General features: G+C 39.7%; 2 protein-coding genes across 2 annotated transcripts in view; one reads left to right on the forward strand and one right to left on the reverse strand.

Moving 5' to 3' along the window:
• The first annotated feature begins 2,935 nt into the window (after positions 1-2,935).
• On the forward strand, positions 2,936-12,426 carry yars2 (tyrosyl-tRNA synthetase 2, mitochondrial). The gene is made up of 5 exons (XM_034033222.3): positions 2,936-3,771; positions 6,515-6,682; positions 7,352-7,507; positions 11,119-11,289; positions 11,941-12,426. Exons 1-5 carry the CDS (start codon positions 2,990-2,992, stop codon positions 12,098-12,100), a joined length of 1,437 nt encoding a protein of 478 aa, XP_033889113.3. The 5' UTR covers positions 2,936-2,989; the 3' UTR covers positions 12,101-12,426.
• A 181-nt stretch (positions 12,427-12,607) lies between these two features.
• The window catches only part of smc1b (structural maintenance of chromosomes 1B), a 51,596-nt gene continuing 41,569 nt past the window's right edge, over positions 12,608-22,634 (reverse strand). Inside the window, exons 22-25 of the mRNA XM_058986333.1 lie at positions 21,869-22,020; positions 18,588-18,657; positions 13,397-13,507; positions 12,608-13,088 (exon numbers count right to left, since the gene is read on the reverse strand). Of these exons, the coding sequence (XP_058842316.1) occupies positions 13,008-13,088; positions 13,397-13,507; positions 18,588-18,657; positions 21,869-22,020 (414 nt within the window). The 3' untranslated portion in view covers positions 12,608-13,007. The remainder of the gene's footprint in view (positions 13,089-13,396; positions 13,508-18,587; positions 18,658-21,868; positions 22,021-22,634) is intronic.

Consider the following 22,634-nt stretch of genomic DNA (forward strand, 5'->3'; position numbering starts at 1 on the left):
GAACCGGAAAAAATGCATAGAAACTTGACAGATTATATTAAATTCCTTTTTTAAAAAATCTGGGTTCAGCAGTTACAAAACTGAAAGGATATCAAGAAAAATGAGAAATCCACAAAGCAGTAGTAATATTTGGCAATGATTTCGTATCAGTGATGCAACCCAACTAAAACACATCAGCAGTTGAATTCAGTTTATAAAGGAAAAGTGGGAAAAACTATTTTTGTATTTTAGTAATGACCAAGTATTGCTTATTATAGTTTTACATTTAATATGTTACATAAATGTATTAAAATGTTGTCCAAACTGCAAAGAAATATTTCCTTAAAGTATGCAATACATTTGTTGAGGGATTTTGTGTATCTTGAAGAATTTAGTGAACCAGTCAAGTTACAAGGCTAGATTTTTTAAATATTCTTAGTTGTGACTAAACCCGTAATCCTATAACCTGAAGTTGCTGAAACACCTCATAAGATTTCAGAATTGGATTGTTCTTATATTTTGTGTTGCCCTTTAAGCCCATGTTGAAAATAATAACTCTGTAGCTTGTTTCTTCTAATATATAATTTTTCAGTCAAACAAAACGAACAAAAAAGCTATCCCTATTTTTACATTTTTGTTTTGCTTCCTGATGATATCTGTAAATAGTAAAAGTAGCATATTTATTCATTGTAAAAGAATGAGGCAAATGGATTATTGTAAAAAATGTACATGATTGTAGGACATTGCGGTGATAAATGAAAGAAAAGAATGTGACACCTCTAGAGAGGTGACATTTCGAAGCTCATAGATGTGGCTTTCACTGTTAAACATTGCGGAGCTGTACACCCCATATAAAAGTTTTACATGCGTTGCTGTTACACTACTCACAGAGACAAAAGCATGATAAAACAAAATATCTGATGAGCACTGCAAAACCCTTAACCTGTGAAAGACGTTGATGGATAAGTCATTATAACAGAAGTGCTTGGTTGGCTTTACACAAACTGTTTTTAGCAGTACTGTTGTAGCTGGGATACCTATTCATTAAAAATGATCGGCAAGAAACAAACTAGAAAACAATACTGGCAAGTTAGGCCCGCATCTCGTCTGCAAAATAACTTTCAAATATTTTTTTTCTATTGTTGTATTTATGTAAATGTTTTTGTTGTTGTTTTTTAAATTATTTTTTCCACAATATATATTCACTGAGTGGTACAATGATTAGCACTTTCACACCTAGTTCGTTTGACCGATAGTACGGTACGGTAAATCCTCCGAGGACCGTGTAATTGCACCACGATGTGCATCAAACCAAGTCTTAGAAGTGGTCTCTGTATGTTTGCCACTGCACCTTTCCAGCTTTTTGCAATGTGAAACCAAACGTACTCCAGTTCACTTGGAAACGAACCGCTCCAGAAACAGCTAAACATTGTGGAAGTGACCTACTTCAGCAAGCATCAAGGAAAGTGTCTCACCACTGTCGCACACACACACACACAATGCAATGACACGTACCAGACAAGAACACCATAATGTCACATGTAGCCTACACTGCAGCACATCATAACAAAATATTATGGCACTGATTTACAAACTGTCGCAATCTGGGGTTAATACCAGTGTTTGAGATTTACTATTGCAGCATGCAAGTTATTTAAGCATAACAGCAAAACTATTCTTACCGTTCTTACCTTTGTATAAGTTAGTGATCAGCAGATGTGTCAGCCGCACGAAGAGCACAGCGTGTGGTTTTCACTAACTACTGTGCAGAACTTTTTTTTTTCTATGGATAAATATCGGGACGCGTGTCATTTGCTAGGAAATCGGGACTGTCCCGACTATAGGGACTGTTGGCATGTATGTAGACAGTGTTGCATTTTTGTAAATCAGCTCCTATGTTGCATCTATCTCATCACAGTGCAACATTCACAACAAGCTATAATAATAATAATAATAATAATAATAATAATAATAATAATAATAATAATAATAATAATAATAATAATAATAATAATAATTGCCTTCGCTTCTAAACACCAGATGTCGCTCATGCATTTCCTCCAAACAACTTTTTTTCCGACTCACACACGTGACGTTCTTTCGGCATGTTCCATTTGTTGTGTAATGATTTGATGTTATGTTCTGGTAAAAATCAGAATCTGATCAAATTTAAGTTTTACAGGTAACTGTCAACATTAACCATGTAAGGTGGTAAATTCCCGCGACTCTGAAGATTATATATTGCTTTTTGGACATTCACTGAAAGGTTATTTGTAAAGGCGTGTTGTTATTCTTGAGATTTACCAGTAATGTCGTAAGCGTTACCATGTTTATTTTGGACATTTACCGCTTTGCTTGGTAAATCTCAACAGTCTTGAGATTTGCCAATATTCAGACTCTTACCGTAATATAAGCACCAAATAACCCAAAGAGCACGAACAACAGCACAGCACTTAAAAGTATTCTCCATTTGGGGCACGATGGTGATGGAAAAAGTTTTTCCAGGGAGAACTTCCGCTGTAATAATCAGCGAGAGAGCCGATCGCGTTTGGAAAAGTGCAATGTGAAATCAATAGAACTCCAGTATGGATGAAGCTGCAAGTAAACTTTAAAAGACATTCAAGTTTGCCTGATTTTTTTCTGGTGTGAAACAAACCAAAGCAAACCTGAGAAAAAACAAGTTTGTTTGCAATTGAACCACGATTTGTGTGCATATACCTGTGCCCCTCACTCAAATTCTATCCAGCACAGCCTCTACGTGAGCCAAAGGCACTAATAGCTGCTGCACACGAAGGGATCTTATAGCTATACTGTGGCAATCAAGGTAAAAACCTAATCTCGAGGAAATCTACAGAAATCTGTGGTCGCAGCTGCCAACAGGCATGATGTCACAGCGCATCCGCCATCTTAGTAAAGGAAGCACAATATGAATACAGAAAAAACGGATTTCCTTAGCTTCGCACGCCCCGCCCCTCACAAAGGTCACTGCACAGCCTATACAGGTGTCAATATGGCGGCACCCACAGGGATCTCACTACGGTGTCTGGGGTATGCCAGGCAATGGTTTTGTTTCAGACGACACCGTTTTATTATCGTTCCAAACCGGAGACATTCCGTGTCAGAAAGTGGCGTTTTGTATTTGCTAAACAAGCGAGGGATTTTGAAGGACGCCTTTCCGGATACAGCGGGCCAGCTGCAGCTTCCCATGTTGTTAGAGTCAGGCTCTCAGACTGTCTACTGCGGCTTTGACCCCACAGCTGAGAGTCTGCATGTGGGCAACCTTCTGGCCATCATCGGGCTCCTTCATTTCCGAAGCGCCGGTCACAATGCCATTGCACTGATTGGGGGAGCCACTGCCCGGATCGGAGACCCGAGCGGAAAGGCAACAGAGAGAGAGACACTTTCTGAGAAGAGCATAGAACAAAATACCAGAGGGATAAGGGACTGTCTCGAGCGTATTTTTACTAATCATGAACTGTATTCTCCACGCAACTCCAAAAAGCCGCTGGGGACGGTGAATATCTTGAACAACGCCTCCTGGTACAGAGGCATTGATGTGGTTGAGTTCTTGTCCACGGTTGGTAGGCATTTCCGCATGGGGACTCTGCTCAGCAGACACAGCGTGCAGTCCCGCTTGAAAAGCGCCGAGGGTATGAGTCTGACCGAGTTCTCCTATCAGATCTTTCAAGCCTACGATTTTTATCATTTGAATCAGCATCACGACTGCAGAATTCAGCTTGGGGGTACCGACCAACTCGGAAACCTGATGTCTGGATATGAATTCATTCACAAGTAATGTAAAATCTAGTAAGATTCAAATATTGTATTATGTTGGTTGTTTGCTGTGCTATGATGAGTAAGTTAGGTTTCTAGACACTTGTTTGAAGGTTTTCTGTCAACACCTATCAGATATTATTAATACAGAAAATATTTCTGCAATTCCCTTATTACCAAATTGTATTTGGTGGCAATACAATGGCAGCTACTACATAGGTGTCAGTCACAGTGGTAACATATTAATATTTTAACTACAAATCTAAATCACTTTTGTGGTGGATCCAGGAGTTGGGGGATCCACCTGTGTCTTTCATGCAGTGGTGTGTTGGTTGAATTTTGTTTGTTACTAATCATGTGTTGTCAGCAATGCCTCCCATCTAAACTAGACTGAATAAGGTAAGCCTTTTTTTCTGATGGGTTACCTAGACACTTGAAAACGACTATATACTGCTTAACTAAATAATTTATTATTTTCTCTGATCCTCAAAAAAATACATTAATGCATTTCTTCAAATCCTGGTCGATAGTAGTGCAAATATTCTGTCAAACAGCAATATATATATATATATATATATATATATATATATATATATATATATATATATATCTGTTTTTCATTCAAATATGAACTACAGAAAATCAATTAATTTAGCTTTTTTTGATCACTTAGACATTTAATTTATGTGCATTATGTACAATAATCATAATTTTTAGATACATTTTGAGATCAATTTCAATGTTTTGCCCACATTCCATGTTCTGTAACAGTTTTGTTATTCATTTAGGTGATGCCTCAAATTAGTCAGTTATTATTCTAATCAGCGACCCTGCCACAACACAGCGCTCTATTTAGTAGGGATAAATGTGTATGGTACTGTGGTATTAAGTCTTAAAGTACCTTTATGGGAATTGGCTGCACCCCTGCAGATGCCTTTAACTAAATGAAAAGACTGCCCTACCAAGGCTGCTCTGAGTAGGTCATTTTTATTAACACAGTGCACTGAAGTGGATATGATGATGTGTGTATACTGGCTCTTGTGTGTATTTTGCTTTGATATTGTGAAATGAAAAATGGAAAAACTAGTTGTTTTTTACACAGATTTTGGCTTATTGTAATCAAGTATTCAACATCAAGTTGTCAAATATAATACCATGTTATTCCATTGTTTGGTGCTAAAAGCTGTTGTGGGCATACTTTATTATAAATATAATGTTTTTTATTAATCACCAATGTTCCTAATATTATTCAGCTGTGAATACAGTATCTACAGTAACATTCATATACAAATCAGGGCATAATTTAAAGCCAATTCAGTTAGAAAGTATTGAAATGTATTTTTGTCCCCACTGCTCCATTGTGCACTTCACTGACTGGGGTGGGTATGAAACACAGCCCAGATTTCAGGACTCTTTTTTTTTTTATGCTAAACTTTATAAAGATTCTGTTGGTCTTTTGTTTATATATAGTGAAAATTAGAGTACTGAATTTAGAAACACTAAAATAAACATTTAGACAAAGTCTTTTCAATGTTTTCAAACATTTTCAAAAAACATTTGTCACTGAATCCAAATTTCTTTTGGTAGGTCTTCAAAAACAGATTCCTCCTTTAATTGTTGTATAAAAAAAATTGAATATACACAAAGTACTGGGAGGTGCAGTGTGTGGTTTTCAAATGAATACACACACAGTAGTGGGAGGTGCAGTGTGCGGTTTTCAAATGAATACACACACAGTAGTGGGAGGTGCAGTGTGCGGTTTTCAAAAACACTTATGACACTTTTCCATCTGCCACTGGGACTAACTTGAAAGCAATTATAAAATCAAACTTGTTTCTTTCCATCAGGAGATTGAAATCAAATCTGTTTCAACTGGGACTCCCTCATCTCCAGCTCACACTGACAGTGAAAGTTACAAGAGACGAGAGGTTTTAAATCTCTCACTGCAGAAATAAATATCATTGCTGAACATGAAGGCTGTGAATAAATTAAACTGTAAGGAAAATTTGGGAGGTTGGAGAATTATTTAATAAATAGCAGTTCTATATAAAGGTGATCTTTGACTTTTGTGTAATGTCCGGTTGCAGACTGCAGATGTAATTGACAGTAGCCCCAGTTTGTTACTGGAATGAGATGACATTGAGTTTTACAGCCTGGCTTCATGTAAATGTGGCAATAGTGAACAATCTGGTGCTAGTTTTGCCCCTTAGCCAAAATATTTGGTTTAACTGTGGTCATTTTTTTAGTTCAAGCTATTTTCGTACAATTTCGTTTTTAATTTTAAATAATTGCCTTAAATATTTGGCAATGGTTTGTTTATCTAGGGGACAGGGAGAATGGCAACTTGCTACAAAGTCTTAAATCCTTTCATCTTAAAATAATAAATAAATCAATGTATTTTGTCACACATCAGATAGATACTAGCCCAAAGATCAATTCTGATCAAATATTCTTGTCTATTACTGTAAACATTTTACATGGCACACAAAATTATGCGGTGATGGGAAGTAAATTATAACGTGATAAACATTTACAGTGCAGACTATTTTGGGCTATTTATAATAATTTTGCTGAATAGAAAGCGAATCTCGTTGTGTTTCTGGCGAGATTCACAAATACTGTCTTTTGATTCTGTGCATCCAAATAAAAAGGTTTTAGAATTACTGATTGGTATTTTATCCTTAAGCAGCAGTGTCAGTCCCAAACTGTTGTGACGCAAATCATACATTAATGTTTGAACTCCTTGCTCTTTGTCCCGCAGGGTAACTGAGCAGCAGGTGTTTGGGCTTACAATCCCACTGGTAACCACCTCCACGGGTGACAAGCTGGGGAAGACTGCAGGAAATGCGGTGTGGCTCAACAGAGACAAGACCTCCCCCTTTGAACTGTACCAGTACTTCGTCAGACAGCTGGACTCCAATGCACAGAGGCAGGTGATCCGTTCTGTTTGGGGTGTGTTTACATAAACAAGATAACATAAAGCGTGATGTAATTATGCGACAATTTTTTTTTCCCCCAGACGAAACACAGTAAATTAATGGCAGGGGAAACTGATTTCCATTGCGAGACCAGAATTCGTATCACCCCGGCCTGCCAGCGACTCCGGGTCGTTGTGACGGTCCTGGCTGAGCAGCCTTCACAGGCACCGCCCTGCAGTCAAGGGGTTCCGTTGTAGTCTTCCTGTAGAGCGGACACTCTCCTCCGTGATGTACACAAGCAAGCTTTAAACAGCTTTATGCACCAAAGACAGTGCTAGGAACCCAAGTTATACTATAAATAAAGAAGCGTCACAATGTTAAGGCAGAAACACTTGGATCATTTAAGACCCAGCTACTAGAAATTTTCTTATGCAATATAGCCCTTAAAACAACCCTTTGAAATAGATCAACACTGCAGTCTTGAGTCCAGTCATTTCACAAATGAACAACTGTGATCTGCGCCGTGTCCTTCAACCAGCGTAGTAGTTTATATACAAGTGTGCACACGTTTCAGGCTGTTTAAATAAAGAACCTGTATGTTCTATGTTATTCTATCTGCCTTTTAGCTTACTTTTAAAGTGACAGTATTCAAAGTTCTCACTATTTCCTTCTGCTTTCAGGTACCTGAAGCTGTTCACGTTCCTCCCTTTGCCAGAGATTGAACACATCATGGACCAACATGGCAGGGAGCCGGAGAAACGAGGAGCACAGAAACGTTTGGCCGCTGAAGTGACCAAACTCGTTCACGGCAAAGAAGGCTTGGAGAGTGCTAAGAGGTGAAGTACAGCTAGTTTTAGTCCTTACTAAAGCTGCAGTGTCCTGAACATTGAATGGAGACTTCAGACAAAGGGACACTTTTTATAGGGCGAGATGGATTAATCGAATACTACAAAATAAATCCATTATTCATACTTTGAAAATACGTAATTACTGAAATAAATGCATTACATTTAATACATGTCTAAGTAGCAATTTATTTGATTATATTGGCAGAAAGCACACACAATAGATAATTGTTTTACAAATGAATGAATCAAGAGCTGTTAAAGAAGTGTTTTCAAAGTTCTCCGCTGATGAATTTATTTTAGTACAGGCAGTCCTCTCACATACGGCACAGTTGGTTCCTGAAAGTCGCGTTGTAAGTCGAAGCATCGTAAGTCAAAGCACATTTTCCCACAGGCACAATGTTATAAATTGTGGTTACATTCCTGACTCTGGCCAGATAATATATTTTTACAAAAATGACCTGTTATATTGTACTCCTGCAAATATTTATTTAACTCTTTACACTGAGCCAGTTGATTTTGGGGTGCCGGCGCCCCGGTGTTTATGCGCATATTACTCAGGCACCTACCTGGCTTGTTTAAAAGTACAGACTCGGGGCTTTCCAAAGACGTATTCAGTGTGGGTATGCGGCACTCCTAGCCGGAACTACGATCGCCTGAAGTTAAGCCCCTTATCATGTGACAGAGTTCACAGCGTAGGTTTCGTATTGAGTCCACTGCTCTTATCAGACATTGTTAAGGGCAAATACATTCTAAAAAAAACCAGTTGCATGCATAAAAAAAACAAACGCTAAGTGACTGAGTCAGGGCGCCCGCGACAGTACTGCAGTTCAGACATGCACACATGACGCATGGTTCGTGTCTCGCTGTGTCGTAAATACCGTATCAATATCGTAAAGTCGAAGCAGGGTAATAATGCAAAAGAGTCGTAAGTGCCATGTGTCGTAAGTCGAGGAGCGCCTGTATTTGATTATTGGGATACTCAAATTCAGGGGTTATCAAACTTTCCCAACTCTGGCCATGACTGAAAAAGTGGTGATTATTCCAAGCGCCAACAAGAACAGCAAAGCATACACAGTAGCAGTGATTTCACTATGTAACACAATTTTTGTTCATGGGTAGTAAGTGTTATTTCCTAATTGCTTATGCCTCAAAAGTATAGAAAATGGCTATTATTCCCCACAAACTTTGCTTTTGTGACCAGGACAGTGATATTTTGAAATTTACCTATTTCCAATGAGAAAACGGGCGAATTTGTGTCTTTTCGTTCACATAAAGTCAGAAAAAAACAACATATGAATCCAAATTAACATGTATTTATACTAAAGTAATACAAAAATGACTACAAAAGATTTAGAAGTGAGTAGTTTTTCGAAATTTACGATTATACTGTAAATCACTTTCACGAATCAGCCCCCAAATGTAGTCTCCCATCATGTTCTCGTTATACTGTCCTTGGTAGCGGCGTTCAAAGTCCAGTATATCCTTTTGGAAGCGCTCGCCTTGCTCCTCCGAGTACGCTCCCATGTTCTCCTTGAATTTATCAAGATGAGCATCAAGGATATGGACTTTGAGGGACATCCTACAGGCCATTGTGCCGTAGTTCTTCACCAGAGTCTCAACCAGCTCCACATAGTTTTCGGCCTTGTGATTGCCCAGGAAGCCCCGAACCACTGCGACAAAGCTGTTCCAAGCCGCTTTCTCCTTACTAGTGAGCTTCTTGGGGAATTCATTGCACTCCAGGATCTTCTTTATCTGTGGTCCGACAAAGACACCGGCTTTGACCTTTGCCTCAGACAGCTTAGGGAAGAAGTCTTGAAGGTCCTTGAAGGCTGCCGACTCCTTATCTAGAGCTCTGACAAATTGTTTCATAAGGCCCAATTTGATGTGCAGTGGTGGCATCAGCACCTTCCGGGGGTCCACCAGTGGCTCCCACTTGACGTTGTTCCTCCCCACAGAGATTCTCGCAACATTTTTCATATATGATATATTTTTTCAATAACATTGAAAATTGTAAAACATTTTAAAATTAAAAACTTTTACAGTTTTAAAAATGTTAACAAATTTTATAACATAAAATTCCGAGCAACAATTGTCCATCTTACCTTCCAGAGTTTTTTTGCAGTGCTCGCAGGTGAAATGAGGTGCCCGGGGTTTGTCTTGATCCCCGACAGGCATGCCGAAATATGCCTTGTAGGCCTCGCACATCTTAGCAGATGCTTCCAGTACTTTTTCGCTCTTGTCTTGATAAATTGGCCGCAGACATAGCAAAATGCGTCTGCCGGATGCTTGCAGCCTCTTGATGCCATCTCAGAAAAATGCAGATATGTATCCACTTAGGCAGCTGGAACTAAACTGAACTGCTGGGCTTAAGGCCCCTGTATTTCTATTACTATTTATATTACTGGAAAGTTCTAGAAGTTACTCCAAGTTTACTCGGCACTGAATCTATCTGGAATGTTCTGGAAAATAGGTACATTTCAAAATATCACTGTCTTGGTCACAAAAGCAAAGTTTGTGGGGAATAATAGCCATTTTCTATACTTTTCAGGCATAAGCAATTAGGAAATAACACTTACTACCCAGGAACCAAAAAAAAAAAAAAATTGTTACACGGTGTTTTCAGATCAGGTTTAAAAAAAAAAAAAAAACTCTGCGAAAGATATTTACTACTGAAAGAAAAACATTTCCTGGCTTCAATTCCAGCAAGAGTTTCACTATTTCATGCCAGTAGCTACATATAAACTGATGTATTTTGAAACAATTATTGTACCACTTTGGGCGTAAAACTGATGAGGGGTAGCTTGAGAATCTACAAAACACACTTTACAACAGGTCTTCTCTAATGACCAAAATCTCACTTATGACATGTCTCCATAGGTACACCAAGGGCTGTTGAAAAACTGATGTAGACCTAATACTACTGCTTTAAGTTTTAAGGCAAAGTTCAACTACACGGATACAACATACTGATCAATCAATTGCAGGAGTGTTAGGACAGCAAAGTATCGGCAGGACATAGCACATCTTTTATGCAGCCTCCTTGCCTGGCATTTGTTCAACAATGTCCACACAGGCAGGAAATATCTCATTAACTTACTCCCAACAGTTTATCATTCATTTTGATTGTCGTTTCGCTATAACAAACCTCTCGATATAATGAACAAAAGGCTTGAACCCCAACAGGTTTGTTATAGCGAGGGTGTACTGTAGTCTGAAGCAGGTTTCCAAGCAAGAGAAATTTTCTGTCTACACAAGAATGTACTTGTATATAAACTAATCTATAAACAAGCAGAGGGCCAGGAAACACCAATCCATTTTACAGGACAATTGAACATGTACTGGAAGACTGCAGTTAATAGTTTTTTTTCTTTTTTTTTTTTAAATATAGGTTACACTTTTTTTATAATTGTTTGTTTTCTATCAAACCCCTATGGCATGTATTGGGATGAGTTTTGACAGTTTGATTGGCTGTGTGGGGCATTGTCATTGCTATGAGTCTGACAGTTTGATTGGCTGTGTGGGGCATTGTCATTGCTGTGAGTCTGACAGTTTGATTGGCTGTGTGGGGCATTGTCATTGCTCCTGTTTTTCCATGACAGGTGCACCAACGCTCTGTACCAGAGTAGCTTGGATGCCCTCGAGAAGATGACAGATGAGGAGCTACAGGAGCTTTTCCGAGAAGCTCCATTCTATGAATTGCTGCTGGAACCCGGGACCTCGGTGCTGGACATGTGCCGTAAAGCCAGTGCTATTCCTGATGGAGCGAGAGGGTGAGTTTAAAGTTTGTGTATCAGGCAGATTATATATATATAATATATATATATATATATATATATATATATATATATATATATATATATATATATATATATATATATATATATATATATATATATATAATTTTTATATATATATATATATATATATAAATAATGGTCTGTGTCATGCCTGACTGAACATTAGACTGCACTGATACAGTAGCTGGGAGTCTGGCAACCTGAGGTCAGTTCAGTCGGCACTGAGAAGAGCAAACGCCATAAGAGAAGCAGCAACATATTACACCGTCTCCTGTTGCAAACCTATAACCATCAATCCGTATGATATTGATTTATTTATTTATTTATTTAATACTTTTGAATTCCATTATATAACTCTTGAATCACCATTATTTCAAGGGGTCCTCACCTGCTACCAACATCCAGTTCATTCTTTAGAACTGGAAATTAGCGTCTAAAGCGATTAAACTACATTTTATTAAAGATACACTAAATGGGTGTCTCGATGAATATTTTGTATTAGTTTCATTTATTTATTAAAGTATATAATTCTATTCAGACAACTACATAATGCAAAATCTGAAACCACAGGATTTGAATACATTGTATATAAAACTGTTATCAGGTTGGTTTTTTTTTTGCCAGGTACCAGATGATCACAGATGGCGGGGTATGGTTAAACCATGCTCGTGTAACAAGCCCAGAGCAGGTCCTGATTCCTGGACAGCACATTCTGAACAATGGGCTCACTCTTATCCGGATAGGCAAAAAGAACTTTTACATTGTGAAGTGGCTCCGCCTCTAAAAACCAGAGCATGGAGGTTGTGTGTAAACTTCTCATGCAGAGGGACATCATGTCATTCAAAGTAATGTCAAATTTGAAATAAAATCTAAATGACTATATATACAAAATTAGGTCTACTTATTGGAAATATCGGTGGGAATTGATTTACACTGTGCAAGGTTTTGAATAGGCTATAATCTGAAGGTTAATTTAAAAAGGACCCAGCATGGTAAGCTATCTAAAAAGCACATTACATTATACGTGTATTTATAAAGCATTTTCCTAATGCCTTTTTGTAACCATTTTGAAAGTGGTGCTTTTTTCAAATAAACTCCATGTTGACTATAGTTTAAGAAGTATCAAGCCTGTGGATGATGTATGTGCACTAATATCAATGTACAATATGTTATCAAGGCACAGTCATTTCACTGTAATATTTTTCTGGCCCCAGGGTAGCAGAATGTCAAATCTTTGGGGCACAGACTCCAAACATTCTTGAAATTTAAAATTGACTGCTTATTGGTTTTTTTATTGTTGGGGAAGTCGCACCTTGTTGAAAAACACATAAGATATCAAAACATGGTGGTTTACTAGAGACTGTTAAATAAAAGTGATTTTTTATTTTAAATTGCTAAATATTTTAACTTGAATAATTTTAGACCATTAACAAGCTTACTGTATGTTTAACAACCAATGTAACACAACAGAAATGTGATGAATATCACAATAGAAAAGTTAATTTGCAATAAAACATGAAGATTGCAACAACATTAAAAAAACGTCTGCATAAAAATAGCAAATTAACCAGTCAGAAAACCTAATGGTAAAACTAAACAATGGTAAAACTAAAGAACTAATGGCCAACTGGCTGTGTTAGCTGTCTCCCCTGGCTTGGTGGTTAATCTTGACTATGGCTCCATTTCTTTTCTTATCGTCTCTCATTCCCTTCACTGAGAGTGTAGGGGGAAAGGTCCAGGGTCAATACGCGGCTAAACATGCAATCATCTTGCTAAAAAGGAAAACAAAGGAGTGTTTTAAATGACATATTGGTGCAAATTATATTTTAATAGTTGATATGTAGCTGAAAGCTGTGTTGTTATTTTGCCTAGCCATTGGAGTCATGTCCTTTGTTTTGTCATTTTGTATACCAATACTTAAAATCCCTAGTACTGTAATAATAGAATAAACTATTATCGGGTCTTTTAAAAGATAAAGAAGTGCCATAAAGCTTAATAGATTATTATACTAGTTCTATTAAAAGTGCCCTTAAGAAAAAAAATATTCTTAAAATATAAGAGAAGCAGGATAAAAAGACACCTCAGAATAAACACCCATTAAAGCATCTGCCTTGGAGTAGAATTCTTCTTTCAGGGATATCACGATCACCTGGAAGTGCTCTCTGGATTGCTCCCTTATGTAGCTTGTAACCTGAAGACCAAAACAAACACAAATAACATTTTATATAAATAAAATAAACCTTACCTCTAATATAACATCCAAGAATTATTTTGTGAATAAAATATGGGAAGCAGAGACCTTGTAAGGGGAATAACGTTAGGTTATTACCATAACCATGGTTCCCTGAAATAGAAATGTAACCATTAACGTATGGGTGTTTGCCTCCTAAAGACCGCAAACCTGAATAGATATACCAAAGCTGTGCACCACCACCTGTAATGCAGTCATGCCTGCCCCCGAGGCTAAAAGAAGTCTGCACGCACAGATACCAGCATCATTTTTCCTTCAAACATGCTGCAATCATTGACAAGGTTAATAGTACATTTCTACATAACAGAACCAGGATTTTGATCATCACATAACATTCCCTATCAAGTACGAAATGTAAACATTACTGTATGGGTGAGTATACTAAAGCCATTGCAAGGGAATATTTAATAATGAATGGAATGCTACAAGACTAAGCTGAAGGCTACCTTGTGCATTACCATACAGAAACCCCAGTAACTAGTAGCTAGGGCTACAAAATTGAGGGAGAAACTCACCTCTGTCTATTTGTAAGGGTTGACCCGGAAGCCGCCCTTAATACTCTAGTTCCAAAGCCTTGATTTTGTGGCTTCAGGACCTGTCTGTAGAACCTAGTAAAGGTATGGGGAATAGACAGATGCACCCTGGAATAAAACCCTTGAAGTTGCCATGGGGGGAGGGTTGTACAGCTCAGAAGCAGTCCCGCATGTGCCTGCTATCCATTTGGACAGCCTCTGCCTAGACACGTTTAACCTCCAGCGAGGATCAATGTCCTTCATAGGCAGCCAAAGGAATTCCTTTCATCAAACAGGTCTTGCAAAACTACAGTATTTCTGTCATGGGACAAGTTGTGCGGTCGAACCCATGAGGCAGACACCACGCCTGTAAGACGCACCACTTGTACCTGTACTGGGAATGTGTGGACGATGCTGTGGCATTTTGCAAGGTGTCAATAACCTTATGGGACAGACCCAGATGGCTCAATGCAGCCGTTCAGGGGCCAGACCCAGAGCTACAGGCTCAATGGGTCGGTATGCCTTAAGGTCCCCTGTGCCTGACTGAGCAGGTCACAGCGCTTGGGCAGTCTCCATGGCTGGCCGCTCAGGAGCTGCATCAGGGTTTAAATCATGGCACAATAAGTGTCTACTAGGAGCACCTTGGCCCTCTGCCTGATTTTCTCCACACACAGCGGGAACAAGGCGAGAGGTGGGAAGGCATCGAACAGTTGCCTTGGCCACTGGTGTGCCAAGGCATCTACCGCCAGCGGGTTCCATCTCCTGTTTTGGAGAGCCAGAGGGGACAGTGGGTTGATTCCTAGGAGGCAAGAGATATATCTCTGCTCTCTTGAACTTCTCCCAACTGAGGCTACCACCTCTGGGTTCGTCTCCACTCTGAGGTGTTGGGACCTTCCTTGAGAGAAAGTCCACTTTTTTATTTTTCACCCTGGGCAGATGTACTGCTCGCAGTGAAAAGAGGTTCTCGTGTGCCCAGAGCAAAGCTTATGGACCACGTGATGGAGACTGGGCAACATGAGGCAACCTTTGTGGTTGATGTAAACCACCATTGTTGTGTTGTCTGTACAGAGAAGCCCATGCTCCCTTGAACCTTCTGCACAAATGCTGCAAGGCTAGTTAAACTGACTACAGTCCCAAAACATTTATGTCACACACCCCCTGCACCCCCTCTGCCATTCTACACAGCGCCCCAGCCCAGGCTGGACGTGTCCGTGGTGACGACCTCCCTTCTGGCACCACTGCCCAATGCTACGCCGAGGCACAGATGGGCAGGTTGTTTGCACCAAGAGAGTGCATTTGGACAGTGACAAAACACCAATAGGCGGTCACAGTTCAATGCGGGCTGAATAAGCCCTGCTGTTGAACCAGGCTTTCAGAGGGCGCATGCGCAGGAGACCCAAAAGTAGGGTCTGAGAAGCTGCTGCCATGAAGCCCAGAAGTTTTGGAACGTCATTACCATAAGCACTTTGTTGAGCTGAATAGCTCTAAACAGATGGCTATTTTCTGCACTCTGCCGTCTGACAGAGTGAACAGCATGGACCCGAAGTCAAAACACACTCCTGAGAAGACGTGAGCATGATTCACCCTAAGATCCACCGTTGAAGGTGGCCGGTAAAGAGTTACGTGTGAGCGGCTGCCTGAGCTGGAGACTGGGCACAATATGCCATTCGTCCAAATAATACAGTACTCTGATACCTTTAATTCTCAATGGGGCCAGTATAGCTTCCCTGCGCTTCGAAAAGGCATGGGGAGCTAGAGAGAGGCCAAAACGGCAAGACCCTTAAGACCGGTACTTAAGTGCACTGGTTTTTATGGGGATACGGAAATAGCATCTTTGAGGTCCACCGTGGTGAACCAGTTGCCTGGCCTGAATGACTGCAACAGCTGTTGCATCGTCAACATTTAGAACCTCCTTCGGCTCGGATACAGGTTGACCTGCTTGAGGTCGAGGATTGTAACTGAGGCCACCATCCCGCTTGGGCATGGAGTAGAACCCGTCCTCCAACTTGAAAGGATGTACCATATGCATAGCCCGTTTTTGCAGCAGAGCTGCTTCCTCACCACAGCGGCGTCCTATGGGTCCGTGTCTGATGCTGCAGTCACACCCCAAAGGGAGGGGGACCCTGCTTGAACTGCAGTGAGTAGCCATGCTGAATGGTAGCAAGCACCCAGATGTCTGTGATGCACTGAAGCCAGTACTTCAAATGGCTCCCTGAAAAGGGGCCCTGGGTCTGTGGCAGCAAACCCCTAGGGCCGCTGCTCACCTTGTGGCTTGGCCTGAGGCTCTTGCCTCTGCGCCAGGCGGCGGTATGGCCGCAGGTGCAGCCAGCTGTGCCGGTCCTTGAGGCTGCTGGCACAGGGATAAAAATACAGACATTACGCAAATAGCAAGCAATGTACAGTAATAATGTATAGCTCTTGCCTCAGCTGCTAAAGACTGCAACAGGACTGTAAACAGGGCCGGGAACGGAGCAAACTTTGTCCCTATCAAGCACACGTGCGTGTGGGAAACTGCTGCTCAGAGCTTCTTTATTCCCTGGTGTGTGGCTCTCCCTTGGCACAGAGCCATGGAGTGAGGACACAGCCACTTCTCTATGAGAGGGTGATGGGGGAGAGCGCTCTGTACAGCTACAGGAGAAACATTTCTCCAGCGTACACTTGGAGAGTGCACACAAAAACTCGCTGGCTGGCATTGCATGTGTCATAGGGATAAAACCCAGTCATTATGCAAACAGCAAGCAATGTACCGTAAGAATGTACAGTTGCTGCCTCAGCTTGCTAAAAACAGCAACTGGACTGTCAACAAAGCCTGCCTGGTACCAGACTGGGGATGTAACACCGGTCGGTAGCAGGTCGGAACCCGCACGGTACCGCTATGGTACAAGGTCAGTTTAGTACCGGTTTGGTGCCTGTAGTCCTGGGTAGGTATATTAGTGCGCAATGCGAGTTACACATCTCCTGCACCCCCGCTGCCATTTTACACAACGCCCCATTCAAGGCTGCACGTATACTATAGGGGTGTAACCAGAGGTGAAAGTAAGCCGGTACGGCCCGGAACTGCGTACCGGTAAAACTATTGTTGCCGCTACAAGGTACCGGCAAAACATTTTGTCATGGTCATTTTATATTATTGGTTTAGGCTACATAATTTTATTCTGTATAAGTCCTTTCCCGCCTCCCGGCTGCTTCTTGCGCAGTCACTAAGGTTCCGGTCACATGACTTAGGACGACAGCTTGGGTGATCGTCATGGTAACCGTCACAGGGTAGAGTGGTGACATTTAGCTACATTAGGTGCAGGAAGAAGCAAAATATAGTAAGTACATAGAGAAGTGCTCTAAATGCCAAACATGTTTACCAGTTAGTGTATTTGAATACCTTAAGCGAACAACGCATGTCTTATTTAAAGGGGCGTATGTGATATCCCTACAGCTAACACTTAAGAATGTAAACAAACAGACTGTCAACAAGGTTTTGATAAAGTAGAGTTCACAGAAGCTAAACTATAGGACTTTACTACTATTATTATTATTATTATTATTATTATTATTATTATTATTATTATTATTTTAATTAATGTGATTGTATGCAGCTTTAAAATTGCATACTTTTTTATTTTTATGCATTTGTTGGCAACACTGCAAGATTTCTGTTAAATGTTTCTATTTTGAGGGTGTATGCCACTTGGTTTAGAATGAGCATGTTGAATCCTTTCTCTCAAATTTATTTGCATTAATGTGTCATGTTCATTAATATGTTTACTGTTAACAAGGGTTCAAATAGTCTTTAATAGGAGTGATGATTAAGAATTGCATGTTTTTGCAATTAGTAACTTTTGCTTATAAACAAAACATTACTGGATTATACTGTTGTATACAATGGACATGTTTCATAGTGGCATATTAAGCTAGTTGAAATATTTCAGCTGTTAATATCACATTTATTTAGATTTATGTGTACTTGTTTACATTACTACTTATAATAAAACTAAGAATTTATTTAGCAAGTTCACAATAACAATTTTCACGTTTGATTGTATAATGATACGTATTGTATCGCAACCCATGTATTGAGGTATGTATCGCATCCTTGTGAACCCAAAGACACAGACCCCTAGTATACTATACAAAGAACATTTGTAAAAATTATTGCAAAACAAAGCACCGTAACACTGATTTGGCAATTTATAAAACAGCATTCCAGAAACAGTTCTTACAGTGGTTTCTCAGTCCATTCCAAAGTAATCCAACAGTTTGGTTTGCACCTTAAGTGTGTCTTTACCCGAGACAGAAATGGCATTTAAAACAACAACGCACACACACACAAACTGACTTTGGAGGTTGGCAAAAAATTCAACTTTACAGCTGTATTTTCAATTGGTAACAGCAGGTGTAATTGACACATGCCAGAGGTCCATCGGGTAATAGAGGGTATCGGATATGATAGGTTCTATTGTATATATTTACTGCGTACAGATATGTAGACAGAAATAAAAAGATGTTGCACTTGCTTTTCCAATATTTGTGTTATCCAAAGCAGCATCAACTTCATCCAGGACAAAGAAAGGTGCAGGTCGATAGCTGCAAGAGGCAGAAAAAAAAAGATCCTGGATTTAGCAGGTGGTCAACACATAGTAAACATGAGGAAGAATCTCCTGCTACAATCCTGGTTAGCCGTTAACGTGTGCCAGGAGTTTTTCCTTCTCCTGAACTATAGCAACTTTCATTTTATTAAAATGGTTTCAAGTCTCTTCTTCATTGTGTTACAATCACATTCCAAAAGTTTAAATTCTGTTTGCAACTCAAGATCTAGTTATACCTAAATAAGGGGAGTTCTGAAACGCAGGACTATTGTGAGTTTCTAAGTCTGTCATGGGGGCACTTTCATGAAGTGTTTTAAAGATTTTTAAAACATCAATCTTATATGCTGCAATTTGGTACAGTTCTATATTAATTTTAACCACTTCAGCTCCAGGTTTGCCAGCTACTCTGTTTTTTTCAATCTGATCTCTTTGTATAATGCCTGTCAGGAGGTGAGTGGTGTGGGTGACAAAGTAAATGTCCAAACTGGCTTATAATTACCAAAATAATCTGTTTTTAATTAATAGGGGTAATTAATAGGGGTAAAACAGCGGGTTTTCAGTCCCATACAGAAAGTTTTCACAAAATAATAACACAGTACAGTAATCCACAAGTGCATGGGAAAGTGCTCTGGTTGCAGTACAGTGGTGCTGGGTCGTGCTGTGGGGTCTGTGCTGGCTCCGTGGCTGCAGCTCCCGACTCGCTAGTCCTCTGCTACACAAATAAACAAACAAAAACACAGCGCTCCGGCTGCGTCCCCTTTGTACTGAGATTTGCATCTCAGATTCCTTCTCTCTCTGTCATTATGCCCTAAGGCAGTGTGAGTTAGAGTTACCGCAGGAAACATTCAACTATCTAAGGTATATACATAGTATTTAATTTTATTTTACAGAATTTTTTTTTTTTTAGTGTTCCTTTTATATATTGTGTGCGTAATTTTGTAGATTATATAAAAAATGTGAATATTTCTATCATGTACATATATATAAATAAATAAATAAATATATAGTTTGTTTTTGTTGTTCATACAAAAATAAAATGTGTAAAAGATCAAACATTTGTGTCTGTTTTGCTTTATTGAATATGACTATCTAGTACACAGGAGCCTAAAAGGGTTAATAAAAATGTTATAAATGTATTGACTTTTTAACAAATATTATTTTATACCAATTTCAAGGGGAAAAATACCAATTACAATAATTTCAAAATCTGGTACATGGAGTGCACATAATTTTTTGCACCTGGAGTTGAAGAGGTTAAAAGAAAAGAACACACAAAAACAATTCTGTTTTGAGAAGCTTCTTTATCTATCTTAAAGTAAAGTAATTTCCCTGTGATACTGTTGTGTACTAGTAGTGAAAAGAAGTACTGAGAATTCTCATAATTGAGCAAACATCAGGTTATTATCATAACCCTGGTTCCCTGAAATAAATTACCAAATGAAATATATCTCTTATAGCCCGAATTACCTGAGCACTTATATCAAAGCTGCTCCTTTAAGAGCCCTGCGTGCGTCAGGCACTGTCTCAGTCCCCAGGAGATATCAGCGAATGTAGGAAGCCACTTTCTTTACAGGCCTACTGTACGCAGCGACCTTGAAGGGTAATGGTTACATTTCTATTTCAGGGAACTATGATAATAACCTGATGTTCCCTTTCAAGTACGAAATGTAACCTACCGAATGGGATACAATATCCAAGCCGTCGCAAGTGAAGGACTTGCAGCACTGGCTGATGTGCTAAAAAGGAAGATAACTGCCTTTAGCATTCTGGCCAAAGACCGACTGAGAGTCCATGGGATATGGTCCACAGACAGTGAGGGAGTGCCCTCATGCAGCATATATGCAGCAAGGTTACACTGAGAAACCTTAGCATTTAAACAAGTCCAATTAAGGTGTGTGGCTAACTGCCCCATGTGGAACACAACGAACATGTGTTGAAAGGAAGAATGTGTGGCTGCCCATAACACTGGTCCAAAACAGAGAATCTGGTAAAAGCGGATAAGAGACGTGGCCGATACTACAGCATTGAACATTTTTCAGACAGATGCGCCCTCGAATAATGCCCAAGAGGTAGCAAGGCCACTTGTGGCGTGACAAGTGACCTTTTCTGGTGGGGGCAGGTTGGCTAGATCGTATGCAATCCTGATCATGTTTAAAATCCACCTCGACAGTCGCTGTTTAGACAGGGCTTGTCCATGGAACTTAGACCCGAAGCAAACAAGCAATTGCTCGGATTGCTGCCAACTCTGGATGCGGTCAACATAATACACCAGTGCCCTAACTGGACAGAGAGTATGGAGCTTTCTCTCTGTCAGACTGGAAAGGACGTGGATGAAAGGCCCCCTATTCCACTGACTGGTTGAAATGGAAAGCAGAAATGCTTCTAGGGAGAAACGGAGGATTAGTGTGGTGAGTTAAAAACAAACAGGCTTTCGCCATTGAGAATGATTGCATTTCACCTAGCCGCTTGGAATTTCAGCTCTGCTGAATGTAGGGGCTTGAATGGCAGTCTTGAAAGTGCGTTCAGCACTACATTGAGTTGCCAGCAAGTGACTAGGTCCTTTCTAGGGGGTCTTAACCTCCAAGCATCCTTCAAAAATTGTCCAGTCAGGAAGTGTGCTCCTGAGGAGACAGTCAATTTCAATATGGCAGTCCGATATAGCTGCCAGGTAAACATTAAATGTGGAGGGAGTTGTGAAGAGATATATCCCATTCGGTAATGGTTACATTTCATAATTGAAAAGGAACTGGTGGGTCAGTCAGGTACCTTAAATAAAGGTTCCATTTAAAAAAAAAAAAAAAAGGCATTTTTAAAACAAAAATATAGAACTGTTCTTGTTTATAAACAAGAAATAGGAATTTTAGAAATTGTATTTAAAGGTATATCACAGTCAAATAAATTGGATTTGAGTTGGATCCATGTTGGATCCGTAATTTATTTGATGATCTTTGCATTTGATGTATTAAAAATCAAGAGTTAACGTGGTGAGTTTGAGCATGTTCAGATTTCTTTGAAGAACTTTGATCAACTTGGAAGGTCTGTTTTCAGATCAAAGTCGACAACTGTAAAAATACACCTTAAGGCTTCTTGTGTGCATCTACATTGTTAATTTATAGTTTTGCTAAGAAGTAGTTTTTAATTTTAGTAAAATGATGCAATGGATCAAAAGCAAAGTAAATCTTGCCCAAGACTCTTACGTTTCCTCTTACCTGTGAATAGCGAACAGCAGCGCTAGCGCTGCAATTGACTTCTCCCCTCCTGACAAGTTGTCCATTGGCATAAAGCGCTTTCCTGGAGCCACACAGTTGTAGCTGATTCCCTCCAGGTAGGGCTCCTCTGGATTCTCTGGGCTGAGGAACGCCTAGCGAAGAAAACAAAGTTTTATTTCTGGAAAACAGCTACAGGGTGCTCTCTGTGCTGTACACCACATCCAAGGCGACCGGGAAAACACACAGTTGAAGGAAAATAAGTAAGGTTGTACCTAAAATGTCTTTTATGTATGTAAGTAGGTTATACTACTGTCAATCATGTTTTCTGAATCGTCCTTACATCTAGTATTGCAGTACACAGCCAAATCTGTTTTTAGTCTTGCTTTCATCTCATAAGATCAAACCGATTAACCCCTTAACTGCTATAAGACGTACCTGGCACATCCTCAAAACGTTCGTTCAGTGCTGGCCAACAAAGCAGGTACGTCCTTATTAAAAACAGGTTTTTAAAAAAAAAAAAGCTGGATTGCCGCTATTTCACTCTGGGTCGCTTATCGAGAAGTTCTTATAGATCATATGGAGTCGGTGGTTCCAATTTCATTATGTTACACAGATAAAATACCTTTGATGTGACACAGTTGTTCAGCCTAATTTATATCCTGTGTGAATGCTAGTGCTGGTTATTGCTGTGATACATCCACAGTAAAACAATCCATGTGTAGCTTTCATTTCTGTTCAATGAGGATCGATAATAATAACGTTTTCC

This window comes from Acipenser ruthenus, chromosome 14 (assembly GCF_902713425.1).
Source record: "Acipenser ruthenus chromosome 14, fAciRut3.2 maternal haplotype, whole genome shotgun sequence".
NCBI classification, from domain to species: domain Eukaryota; kingdom Metazoa; phylum Chordata; class Actinopteri; order Acipenseriformes; family Acipenseridae; genus Acipenser; species Acipenser ruthenus.